Source organism: Astyanax mexicanus, chromosome 21 (assembly GCF_023375975.1).
Source record: "Astyanax mexicanus isolate ESR-SI-001 chromosome 21, AstMex3_surface, whole genome shotgun sequence".
In the NCBI taxonomy this organism is placed as follows: Eukaryota; Metazoa; Chordata; class Actinopteri; order Characiformes; family Acestrorhamphidae; genus Astyanax; species Astyanax mexicanus.
Window position 1 is genome coordinate 12,199,305 of NC_064428.1, and position 13,862 is coordinate 12,213,166.

General features: G+C 40.2%; 1 protein-coding gene and 1 long non-coding RNA gene across 3 annotated transcripts in view; one reads left to right on the forward strand and one right to left on the reverse strand.

Moving 5' to 3' along the window:
* The window catches only part of LOC125785888 (receptor tyrosine-protein kinase erbB-4-like), a 333,803-nt gene that overhangs the window by 258,324 nt on the left and 61,617 nt on the right, over positions 1-13,862 (forward strand). For both annotated transcript variants that reach the window (XM_049470072.1, XM_049470073.1), the window contains exons 12-15: positions 857-1,056; positions 2,582-2,714; positions 9,333-9,426; positions 9,531-9,685. In XM_049470072.1, coding sequence (XP_049326029.1) covers positions 857-1,056; positions 2,582-2,714; positions 9,333-9,426; positions 9,531-9,685 — 582 coding nt within the window. The remainder of the gene's footprint in view (positions 1-856; positions 1,057-2,581; positions 2,715-9,332; positions 9,427-9,530; positions 9,686-13,862) is intronic.
* On the reverse strand, positions 12,687-13,414 carry LOC125785915 (uncharacterized). The gene is made up of 4 exons (XR_007428204.1): positions 13,359-13,414; positions 13,093-13,154; positions 12,889-12,950; positions 12,687-12,746 (listed from the first exon to the last, which is right to left on the reverse strand). It is a non-coding gene; the product is annotated as an uncharacterized LOC125785915 (long non-coding RNA).

A 13,862-nucleotide genomic window follows, 5' to 3' on the forward strand; every position in this document is an offset into this window, starting at 1 on the left:
ACCAAACCTTAACCCTGGTCCTAAACCTAACCCTCACCCTGATTGCAGACCCAACTGTTACCTTGGTGTTCGTGTAGGAATGCAGGGAGATCAGCTCTCTCCTTTAACCCCGCCCCTTTCCCCCTCCCTCCAGCCAGTGGTGTTCTTACCTTATTATCGTATGTATTCCGAGTTATTTTCTCAGTTTATTCAGTTCAGGATCGTGGCGGTTTGCTGGTAACTGCAGGTCTTGTGAATTCCTGGTCCCCGGGTCCGGCTCCGCTGCTTCCAGAGGCGTTCTGGCTTTTCTCCAGAGCAGCTTGGAAAGCGAAGCTCCCTCCGCTGATCATACTAATGAAGCAGTTTGTCCTGTTCAGGCTCCTCCTGACTCACCCCTTCAACCGGACGCTTTGATGCACTCAAAGGCCTGCTTTGATTAATATGCTGTTTTTTATCGCTGCTTTTGCTCGACCCTCGTCTCACGCGGCTTCTTTCCGTGGAACCAGGCTGCGGAATTCGATTTATTTCTTTATTTATTTGGAGTTATTTTTCTGCATTTTGGACTTTGTTGATCTCAGCTGTTTTTTTTTTTTTTTATTAGAGCTTGGCTAATAAATAAAAAATAACCAGTAAAATATGTTTTAAATTAGCTTTAAAATATATTTTTCTCGTTGCTAAGTTTATTTAAATTCAGAACTAGTTCATTTTACGTTTTGCTTGGAAGAAATTCCACAAGACCTCAGACTTTCTCACTAAATTAACTGCCCTTGATACCACATAAAAATACTAAAAAAGGTACAACCCAAACCACTTGTTCAGCAATCTCTCCATGTTGACATTAGCACTCATGCTAACAGTTGTTTCCCTCCCTCTCCAGTGGGATTTCATTGCTGATCCTGAAGCAGCGCTGGATCACCGCCCTCCAGTTCCAGTCCCTGAAGGAGATCAGCGCCGGCAACGTCTACATCACCAACAACAGCCAGCTGTGCTACTACAACACCGTCAACTGGACCGGACTGTTCCGCACCGGCGGCCAGAGAGCTCTTATCAAGAGCAACAAGGACCCGCGGGAGTGCAGTGAGTGACATCATTCACCTACAAAACACAGACAAAACACCTGCGCTACACTGACATAACCACGACTCAATACTGAATACAGTTATTAAACTAAATAGTTCTGCTCCCTGCTAAACTGTACAGAAATGTACTATACTTCTCCATACAAGACAGCTCTGACCAATAAAAAGAAAGAATGCTCTCATGTGGTACATATTTGTGGGTTTTTTCCTTGTGTGAAATCAAACCAGTCTAAACTATGACAACTATAACAAACCAAACCAAGCCAGAACAGGCCAAGCCAAGCCAAGCCATATCGAATCAGACTAAATTAAACCATATCAGACCAGACCAGATTAAACCAGGCCAAGCCATATCAAGCCAAGCCAAGCCATATCAAACCCAGCCAAGCCAAGCCAAGCCAGGTCATATAAAATCAGTCCATGCCAAGCCATATCAAATTAGACCAATCCATGCTAAGCAAGCCAATCCATGCCATACCATACTACATTACATTACATTACATTACATTTGGCATTACATACATACTACATTACATACATTACATACATTACATACTAAGCCAAGCCAAGCCAAGATATGCCACGCCACCCCACGCCACGCCACAACAAACCAATCCAATCCATGCCATGCCCTACCATACCATACCAAGCCAAGCAATGCCACGCCACGCCAAGCCACAACAAACCAATCCAGTCCATGCCATGCCATACCATGCCATACCAAGCCAAGCCAAGCTATGCCACGCCACGCCAAGCCACAACAAACCAATCCAATACATGCCATGCCATACCATGCCATGCCAAGCCAAGCCAAGCCAAGCCAAGCCAGACCAGACCACTTTAAACCAGACCATTTTAAATGAACAAAACCAAATCTGACCAGACCAGATAAGTTTAAACCAAACTCAACCCAACCTATCCTATTTTATCCTATCCAATCCCTAGTAACACTAAAGCAAACCAAAACAAATCAGATCAGACCACTGCACTTGAGTTTTCCTTGTGTGAAATCAACCAGACCAAATCAGACCTGACCAAGCCAAGCCAAGCCAGATCAGACCCGACCAGATCAGTTCAAACCCAACCCAACCTATCCCAACACATCCTATACAATCCCATCTATATAATATAGTATCCTATCCTGTCCTATCCCAACCCATCCCATCCTATCCCATCTTAAACCCAGACCAGTTAAAACCGGCCCACACCAAACCAAGTTATAGCAGAGCAGATGTGGAAACACCCTTACATCATACCTATGCTCACTGTTATTGGTAATAACAGTTTTTACACCAGAACGAACATGCTCTGTGTTCAGAAACTGGTCACTGCATGTGTTCAGCAACATCAACAGCAACAAGTAAAGCAGATCATCATTCGGTAGTGGTGGTGCAGTTATCAAGTAAAGACTTAACATAAGCAATTGTTGGTTGCATTCTAATAAACAGCTGTTCAATTAAGACAAATGCAGAATGATTGTTCAGTACCATATGTGTGTGTGTGTGTGTGTGTGTGTTTGACAGCTCAAGAGCGGATGGTGTGTGATAAACTGTGTTCTGAAGATGGCTGCTGGGGTCCTGGTCCCGATCAGTGTCTGTCCTGCAGGTTCTACAGTCGGGGCAGGACCTGTGTGAGGTCCTGTAACCTGTACCGCGGGTGAGTGTTGCAGTCCGGTATTGTATATTAAAGTGCGGATTTTATTTACCAGCAGGACTTGGCACACTGCCCACACTGCTTACCAAAAATACCCATTGGTCTTATATAATATTCTAATTTTCTGAGACACTGATTTTTGAGTTTTATTGTCTGTAAGTCATAATCAACAATCAACATTAAAAGAAATAAACATTTAAAATAGATCACTCTGTGTGTTTAATACATCTATATAATATATAGAGTTTCACAGCTCTAGAAAAAAATAAGAGACCACTTAAAAATGATGAGTTTTTTTATTTTTTAATTAAACAAACTCTGGAATGTAATCAAGAGGAAGATGGATGATCACAAGCCATCAAACCAAACTGAACTGCTTGAATTTTTGCACCAGGAGTAAAGCAGCATAAAGGTATCCAAAAGCAGTGTGTAAGACTGGTGGAGGAGAACATGATGCCAAGATGCATAAAAACTGTGATTAAAAAAGTTTTTTTTTTTTTACAAATATTGATTTCTTAACTCTTAAAATTGTATAAATATGAACTTGTTTTTTTTTCTTTGCATTATTTGAGGTCTGAAAGCTCTGCATCTTTATTTTTTATTTTTGTTATTTCAGCCATTTCTCATTTTCTGCAAATAAATGCTCTAAATGTCAATATTTTTGTTTGGAATTTGGGAATTTAGAATAAAACAACAATGTTCATTTTACTCAAACATAAACCTATAAATAGCACAATCAGAGATGCATAGGAACTTCATCAACTGTTCCACCATTTAAAGAGCCAAAAATACTGCTAGTTCCTCTCCTCCCCCTCAATAAACACACTGAACAGACAAACCCACTACTGAACCGACCCGGAGATGCGAGTGTGACAAAGGAAATTACCATTTCAGTCCAGCGGGACCATTAAAAAAAGGCTGGTACAGACGGGAACATTTTCTCCTGCTGTATTCATTAAACAATAGCAATCCTCCGCCCTGCACTCTAAGTGAATGGGGCTCCCCGGTGATAGAAATTTTTAATTTAGTGCCTGACAATGGGCTGTAGCTGCAGGGGAGTGTCAGGAGTTTGATGAATGGAGGGGAGCTTGATGTGTTTTTGGGTTGTCATTCTCTAATTCTATTCATTTTAGGGCTTTTTTTGTGTTGTTTTGCTTTGTTTTATTTCATTTCTTTAACCTTTATTGTAGCCCCGGTGAGACCTGCCCACGAGTTGCTCCGTGAAGAGCTGGTGGTCCGGAGATCAGGAACAGAGTGTATTAAATATAAGTGGATTGTCACTCTGCAGTACTTTTAAATTGTATTTTTGGTCCTAATGGGATTGTAGAACACGCTGGTGAAGATTCGATAATTAAGAAAATCACCAACCATAAAAGAATCATGTCGTACTCACTCTTGTGTACGGTTAGCTAAAGGCTAAACACAGCTAAACACAGCCATACTTCCCTTCTATAGATTCACAATTGAGATTGAAACTGAAACACCTGGTTTTAGAGCACAATAATTTATTGTGGTGACGGACAGTTTCCTCTTACAGCGTCCACAGTTAATCCTGTTGGATGTGGTTGGTCCTTCTTGGTGGTATGCTGACATTACCCTGGATACCGTGGCTCTTGATGCATCACAAAGACTTGCTGTCTTGGTCACAGATGCTCCAGCAAGACGTGCACCAACAATTTGTCCTCTTTTGAACTCTGGTATGTCACCCATAATGTTGTGTGCATTGCAATATTTTGAGCAGAACTGTGCTCTTACTCTGCTAATTGAACCTTCACACTCTGCTCTTACTGGTGCAATAATGTGTAATTAATGAAGATTGAACACCAGGCTGCTCCAATTTAGCCATGAAACCTCCCACACTAAAATGATGACAGGTGTTTCAGTTTCAGTATTTAACGCCTGTAGGTATCTAAAGATGATTTTACACTTTTACTACCTTGTTTGGTCCAAAGGACAAAACACCAAAGGACCCAAATTTGATCTTACTATGTAGCAACTACATTGCTACGTTGTCTCATTGCATGAGTATAAAAGTATAACCGACACTAGTTATATGATTAGCCAAGAATGTACCAATCTGACCACCTACTGTATCTTATGTGGCAAACGGCACATGCATGCACCTGCAATGCATATGCAGATGCACCAGGTCTTTGGAACGTATAATAATATATAGCATAGAGTGATTGCAAGAGATTCTCATCATTATTCCTTCAGTTCTCACCCTGCAATCAAAGGACTGTCTCTGCAATCCACTTGTGAAACCCACTTTATCATTGCTATTATCAGGCTCTGTCGGCATTAGCGCGAACGACTCCTCAATAACGAGTTTTAAACACAGCGCCGAAGCTCTCGGCCTAGTTTCCATCAGATAGCTGGTAATGGAGGCGTCTGGAGCGTCATTAGGAATATTTCATTAGCATTACGCTGCTCTACAGCCTCTTTATTAGCTGCACTGATTCATTCCTGCACTGCTAGAAGGCTGGAACCTGTTTGTTTCTGCAATTTCTCAGTTTAGCCTTTTTTTTGCAGTGTTTTTTTTTTTATGTGACTCATTTTAGTGCGTCACAGTCACAGCAGGTCTGTTTACTCCTACCTTCCAGCTACCTGCAAAAACACTTCAGTTCAAACCACTAATCTGCTTAACAGTGAATTGGAGTTCCTGTGCATTATGCTGTTTTCAGTATGAGGAACATACCCAGAGCTCAATTGTCTGAGCTGCCTAGAAATATATATATATTAGGATTTTATGTCTTCATGTGGGCCCTGTGTTCTCGGAACTCTGTTCTTCCAAAGGCTCAAAGTTCCAGGGTATTAAAGTTCCAGGACACTCCAGGGTTCTCAGGGCTGTTCGATGTGTTCCACAGTTTTTCATCAATTTGTGTTTTAAAGGCCGGGTGTTCCAGATTTCTATATTTCATGCCTTTGTGTTTCAGGGCTCTTCGTCCCAAGATCCTTTGTCCCAGGGCTCATATGATTTAAATGTTCTATGTTTAAGGCACCTAAGCTCCCAGAGTTCTATATTTTAGGGTCCTACGATCTTAGAGATCAATATCCCAGGGCTCAGTGTTCCATGGTCATATGTTCCAGGGCTCAATGCTCCAGGGTTCCATGATCCTTTGTTCCAGGGCTCAGTGTTCCAAGGTCCTATGCTTCAGGGCTCAATGTTGTTCCAGGGTCCTATGTCCTAGGGGGTCAGTGTTCCAGGGTCCTATGTCCCAGGGCTCAATGACCCATGGTTCTGTGTTCTATGGTCCTGTGTTCCAGGGGTCATCAGTGTTCCATGGTCCTGTGTTCCAGTGTCCTATGTACCAGAGCTTCCAGGGTCCTATGTTCCAGGACTTCATATTCCAGGGTCCTATGTTCTAGGGCTTAATGTTCTATGGTCCTATGTTACAGGGCTTAATATTCTAGAGTCCTTTGTTCCAGGGCTTAATTTTCTAGGGTCCTATGTTCCAGGGCTTAATGTTCTAGGGTCCTATGTTCCAGGGCTTAATGTTCTAGGGTCCTATGTTCCAGGGCTTAATGTTCTAGCATCCTAAGTTCCAAGGGTCAGTGTTCCAGGGTCCTATGTCCAAGTGCTACATGGTATTTCCTTTATGTCCCAGGGATCATGTGTTTTATAGGTTCTAAATCTAAGGTCCCATGGTCCTTTGTCCCAGTACTCAATGTCCAAAATCTCAATGTCCCAGGATCCTATACCCCAGGGTCCTATGTCCTAGGGCTCCCAAGATGTCTTATGTCCTAAGACTTTGTGTTCCAGCATACTGAAGACTCTATATTCCATGGTCCTGTGGTCTCATTGCCCTGTTTACAAAGGTCCTACTCTTCAGGATGCTATGCTCTCAGGACCATGTGCTCAGTTCCATGATGCTTCCAGCACAGGTGTTCCCAGGTCTCTGTGTTTAAGGTTCCTGTCTTCCAGGGTCTTTCCAGAGTACATGTTTCCAATGTTCTCAGGACTGCATATTTATATTTATATATAATCTCAACAACAATGTGCATATTATTTCAATATTAGTGTACCTGGATATCCTCAGCAAGTCATTTACATAACTATACAAGTTGCTTAGCCATAATAACAGTATTACAGTATACCACATCAATACAAAAATCCAAAATTGATTAGTTATGTGCTTCTGAGAGTCAGTATCTGAACTGTGGTTCCCTCTCAGCATATTATTAGCATGTTAGCCTTTTGGCAACTGTAATGGTTGCCAGTTCCTGGTGGAAACGTTGGCGTATATGGAGACAGGGACAGGTATTGACAGCTCATCCAGGTGGTTTCCCAGCGGGCTCGGCCCGTGGGCTGCCTGCAGCCATCTGTTGGGATGAAACTGAGGGGGTGGGGGGGTTGTTTGCCTGGTTCCTCGGTGGTCTGTTGGAGGAACAGCCATGTTTGCCAATGAATTACTCTGCAGTAAATTATGCATGGATCCTCTTTCACAGGTCTGTTTAGCATATTGACCCAGGGCTCATTTTAGTGAACTCGTCCAGCTCTGGAGTCTGGAGGCGTTTGTAGGCCAGAGACTTGGGAATTGGCTTGAGGTTGATTTTTCAGTTTCTGCTGACGTTGCTGAGATGAAAGCTCCTTGCATGATATAGTGCTTGGATTGTTATAGTAAATAACATAATGCTTCTGATACATATGTGTAAATACAATTGTATTATTTATAATTTGCATTGGGGCTAAAGTAATTCCGGGGTGGTTGCTAGGGTATTTGTTGTTTGCACCATGTTTTATTTTTTTTTAGTAATTCAGTTGAAAATGTGAAACTCATATTATCTTATTATATAGATGTATTACATACAGAGTGATCTATTTTAAGCGTTTATTTATTTTATTGATGTTGATTATGGCTTAAAGCCAATGAAAACCCAAGAATCAGTATCTCAAAAAAATTTGAATATTACATATCAAGACCAATTGGTACTTTTGGCAGTGTGGGCAGTGTCCCAAGTCCTGCTGGAAAATGAGATTCCCGTAAAAGTTGTCAACAGAGGGAAGCATGAAGTGAAGTAAGACATGGTTGCTTTGGTATGCCATGTGGTTCCAAGGATGCTACTAATGTGCTATTGTCTTAGTATCCAAGGTGGCTCCTACGGTATTTCAAGGTGGATACAGGGGTGTCTCATGTGGTTGCTCTGGGGTTCCTATGTCGCAAGGCTCTGTGTTCTGATGTCATGATGTAATGTTCGTAAGGCCCTATATGTTCCAGCTTCCAATGGTTGCTATGGTCTTTATGGTATTTCAGGGTGGTTACAGTGGTGTCTCATGTGATGAGATTGCAGTGATGTAGCTGCTATGCTTTCCCTGTTTGATGTGTATACCATGTGGTTTTTAGATGTTACGTGTAATGTGATAATTTTTCAGCACTCCATTATTAGGGTAGTTTATGGTGGATACAGTGGTGTCTCATGTTGTTGCTTAGGGTTGCTAGGTGATTGCAGTGATGTCCTAGTTGACTATAAGGGCAGAGATATACTCGCTGTCATCTACGTGTTTTAGAAATTAACACAATGTATATGCAAGGTGCAGTACACACAAAACCACTTGGGGGCATTGATTATTGTTATCCCTGGTGGTTTCTAAGATATCATGTGGTTGCTAGGGGGTTGCTAGGGGATTGCAGTGGTGTTCTACCTTAATGCTTGGGTGTTGAGAGTGTTAGTACAGTGTTTTATATAATTGCTTTTATTGTTACTCGCAGGTTGCTATGCTATCACAGACAGCTCTTCAGGTCTTGCTAGGTGGTTCCTATGGTATGCCATGAGGACTTGCTCTTATCACAGTATTCCAGATGGCTTGTACTTCAGGACTTTTACAGTGGGGTTTCATGTAGTTGCCATGTTATTGCAGTGGTCTTCTAAGTGATTTCTTAGAAGATGTTGAGAGTGTGTTAGTACCGTGTTTGATATAGTTACTTAAATAAGTCCCTGGTGGTTTCTGGGATCTCATGTGGTTGCTAGGTGACTGCAGTGATGTTCTACCTTAATGCTAGGATGTTGAGAGTGTTAGTACAGTGTTTTATATACAGTTATAGCGTTTATAGATCTTGCTGGGGTGTTGTTGGCAGGTTGCTATGCTATCTCTGGTGGATCTTTGGGTCTAGGTAGGTGGTTCCAATGGTGTGCTAGCTATATGGACTTGTTATTATCACAGTATTCCAGATCGCTTATTATTGCAGTGGTCTTCTACGTGATTGCTAAGGTGTTGAGAGTGTGTTAGTACAATGTTTCCTGGTGGTTCCTAAGGTCTTGCTAGGTGGTTCCAAGGTGGTAAGCCAAATGGACTTACTGTATATCAGCTCTTATATCAGCATTTTTTTTTGTTGGTATCCCAACATGGTTAAAGTGGTGTCTCAAGTGGTTGGTTAGGGGTTGTTTGATGAATGCATAAGGTGTTTTGAAGTGGTTGCTGTGGTATTCCAAGTGATTAATGGTGGTACATTGCAATAATCTCAATAGAACATTATGTTCTCTTCTAAAATAAGTAAAAATACATGAACTACATTGCTAGTATTGATTGAATTTAGGATATTTTGAGATTTTTCTTTAACATTGAGATGTTAAACATTTTTTTCTGATGCCTTTTAACATGTGTATATTTGTGTATTTCAGAGATATCCGCGAGTTTGCCAACGGTTCAGTGTGCATGGAGTGTGACAGCCAGTGTGAGAAAGCTGGAGATAAGACCATGACCTGTCACGGCCCGGTAAGAGAGTGCTATATTCCTTATTCTTTCTTTCTTTTTTTCTTTTCTTTTGAGAATCTTCTCAAAAGTTTTGAGACTTGTGTAACTGTGAAACTGTTCCTCAGGGTCCAGATCAGTGTACGAAGTGTCTCCATCTGAAGGACGGTCCAAACTGTGTGGAGAAATGTCCTGACGGGCTTCAGGGAGCCACCAGCTTCATCTTCAAATACGCCGAATCCAACAACGAGTGCCATCCCTGCCACCCCAACTGCACCCAGGGGTAAGATCGTTAGTTTGTGGACGGTCCCTAACATGATCATTCAAAGCCAACAGTGTACTTTAAAATCCAAATTATGTCTCAGTCTTTTCCAAAACAACATCAATTAGTGTTTATATGGGACCCATAACTGTAATTAGTCTTGATCACTACCATATTGGGTTTAAGATCTTCCCCTAAAGACCAAATTATTCATACAGATGGAATTTGAGACCTTCCCTTGACTGTGATTGGTCCTTATTGGCACTTTATTTGTTCTATATTGTCCACTAGGTGTATTTGGTCCAGATCTACCCTTGTTTGGTCTGAGATCTCCTACTGACTGTGATTGGTGACATCAACCTCTTCACTCTAAGTGCGATCCCTGACTGTAATTAGTCCTGATCACCACTTTTGGTATTTGGTTTATGACCTCCCCTTAAAAAGTAATTTAGTTTTGAGACATCCCCTTGACTGTGATTGGTCCTAATCACCTCCCCCTAAAGAGTAATTTAGTTCTGAGACATCCCCTTGACTGTGATTGGTCCTGATTAGCACATTGTTAGTTTTAAGACATCTCCTTACAGAGAAATGTGGTCCTGGCCACTGTCTCTTTAGTTTTGAGGGCACCTTCTATCCGTGATTGGTCCTGATTAACACTCTCCTGGTTTTAGGACGCCCAGTAATTTAGTTACCCCTTAACCCTTTTGTTCTGAGACCCATCCTGACTGTGATTGGTCCTGATCACAACTTTAGTTAGTTAAAGACCTCTCCCTAAAAAATATTCAATTTTGAGACCCCTCCATTGCTTATCGGTGCTTATTAAGACTTTATTTTTCTAAAATGTCCCATTGAGACCTCCCCTTGACTTCTATTGGTCATGATTAACACTTTATTGGTTTTAGGACCTCCCCCTAAAGAGTAATTTAGTTTTGAGACCTCCCTTTGACTGTATTTAGTTCTGATTATTGTTTAATTTTGTTTAAGACCTCCACCTAAAGAGTCATTTAATTTTGAGACATTCCCTTATCTTTGATTGGTCATATCAGCAACTCTTTTGTTCTGAGACCCATGCCTTGTTAGCTTGATGTTTGGTGTTAGTTAGTTACTTGTTAGTTGACCACAACTTTATTTGGTTTAAGATGTCCACCGAAAGAATAATTCAATTTTGAGACTTCCCCTTGACTGTAATTGGTTCTGGTTAGCACTTTTTTTGTTTTAGGAACTCCAGATACAGAGTCATTTAGTTCTGAGACCTCCCCTTGACTGGGATTGGTCCTGATTAACACTTTTTTGGTTTTAGAACCTCCAGATAAAGAGTAATTTAGGTTTGAGACCTCCCCTTGGCTATGATTGGTCATATCAGCAAATCTTTTGTTCTGAGACCCATCCCTGACTGTGATTGATCCTAATCACCACTTTAGTTGGTTTAAGACCTTTGTCTAAAGAATAATCTCTGAAACCCATTCCTGACTGTGATTGATCCTGATGACCTGTTCGATTGGTTTAAGACATCCCCTTAAAGAGTAATTTAGTTCTGAGACCTCCCCTTGGTTGTGATTGGTCCTGACCACTGCCTTTTTACTTTTGAGAGCACCTACTAATTGTGATTGGTCCTGATTAACACTTTATTTGGTTTAAGACCTCCCGCCAAAGAGTAATTTAGTTCTGAGACCTCCCCTTGACTATGATTGGTCCTGATAACCACTTTGTTGGTTTTAGGACCTCCAGTTAAAGAGTCATTTAGTTTTGAGACCTCCCCTTGAATGTAATTGGTCCTGATCACCACTTTATACTTTATTTGTTTTAAGACCTCACCTTAAAGAGTAATTTTGTTTTGAGACCTCCCCTTGACTCTGATTGGTTCAGATTAGGACTTCATTTGTTCTAAAATGTATTCTTGAGTGTGATTGGTGCACTACATTGGTTCTAATACCTTTTTCCTGAATGTGAATGATCTTAACCACTACTTTGTTTGTCCTGAGACATTTCTTGACTATAACTGGTCCTGATCTAAAATATCCACGTATCTGTGATTGAGATCTAATCACTTCATCATTGAGCCTAAAACCTCTCATTCAATGTGATTGGTCCCTGTTGGTTTGCAGGACCCATCCCCCTATTTCTTTTAGTCTTTGCCATGAGGCTACCTTACTTTCTACTGGTCCTATCCATGCCTTGACTGTTCTGGAATGACCCGTTTGATTATTCCTAACCATTGAATTATCTGTTTTGAGACCTCCCCTTACTGTGATTGATCTTTACTACAGATTGTATGACAACATGGTTGGGTGTATTTTATTTTATATCAGTTTATATAAACTGCTGACTGGTGGATGAAAGGTGAATATGTAGTGATTAACAGCCAAACTAAAAGTGTGTATTTATGAACATGCGTGTAGTGGCTGGCAGCCCATACATCACCCAGTTCAGTGTCTGTAAGAATCTCTTCAGGCTTTAATGCACCCAGGGGTATTTGTGGGTGTGTTTATTTGCCTGTGTTTGTATTTCTGACACTACAAGAGTTTCCCCAGGGTAAGCTGGTAGGTACATTTTTTATTATTATTATTATTATAGAGATGTTCTGAAATAAAAAGTTTGGGTCAAAAATATAATAAAACAAAATTATCATTTGGCTGTAGGTTGTTTACTGCATACAGAACATAATTTTACAGTTTTTAAACAAATGTTGCCTATAAACAATAATATTATAAAATATTAAAAACATATACTGCATTTATTGAACACTGCTAACATTTACCTCAGCTGTGGCACTTTAGTCATTATTTTCCTAAGTGCTATTCTAATCATACGTTTACCTCAGCAGTGCTATTCTAATCATTAACTGACCTCAGCAGTACTATTCTAATCATACATTTACCTCGGCAGTGCTATTCTAATCATACATTTACCTCAGCATTGCTATTCTAATCATGAGTGCAATTCTAATCATACATTTACCTCAGCAGTGTTATTCTAATCTTGAACTTACCTCAGCAGTGCTATTCCAATCATACATTTATCTCAGCAGTGCTATTCCAATCATACATTTACCTCAGCAGTGCTATTCTAATCATACATTTACCTCAGCAGTGCTATTCTAATCACAAGTGCAATTCTAATCATACATTTACCTCAGCAGTGTTATTCTAATCTTAAACTTACCTCAGCAGTGCTATTCCAATCATACATTTATCTCAGCAGTGCTATTCCAATCATACATTTACCTCAGCAGTGCTATTCTAATCATACATTTACCTCAGCAGTGCTATTCTAATCATACATTTACCTCAGCAGTGCTATTCTAATCATAAGTGCAATTCTAATCATACATTTACCTCAGCAGTGTTATTCTAATCTTAAACTTACCTCAGCAGTGCTATTCAAATCATACATTTATCTCAGCAGTGCTATTCCAATCATACATTTACCTCAGCAGTGCTATTCTAATCATACATTTACCTCAGCAGTGCTATTCTAATCATACATTTACCTCAGCAGAGCTATTCTAATCATAAGTGCAATTCTAATCATACATTTACCTCAGCAGTGTTATTCTAATCTTAAACTTACCTCAGCAGTGCTATTCAAATCATACATTTATCTCAGCAGCGCTATTCCAATCATACATTTACCTCAGCAGTGCTATTCTAATCATACATTTATCTCAGCAGTGCTATTCCAATCATACATTTACCTCAGCAGTGCTATTCTAATCATACATTTACCTCAGCAGTGCTATTCTAATCATAAGTGCAATTCTAATCATACATTTACCTCAGCAGTGCTATTCTAATCATACATTTACTTCAGTAGTGCTATTCTAATCATGAGTGCAATTCTAATCATAAACTTACCTCAGCAGTGTTATTATAATCATAAATCTACCTAAGCGGCATTATTCTAATCAAACATTTACATCAGCAGTGCTATTTAATCATACATTTACCTCAGCAGTGCTATTCTAACATAAATCTACCTAAGCTGCCTCTGTTCTAATCAAACATTTACATCAACAGTGCAGTTCTAATCATAAACTTACCTTAGCAGTGCTGTTCTAATCATAAACTTACCTCAGCAGTGTTATTATAATCATAAATCTACCTAAGCGGCATTATTCTAATCAAACATTTACATCAGCAGTGCTATTTAATCATACATTTACCTCAAGCAGTGCTATTCTAATCATGAATGAACTTTA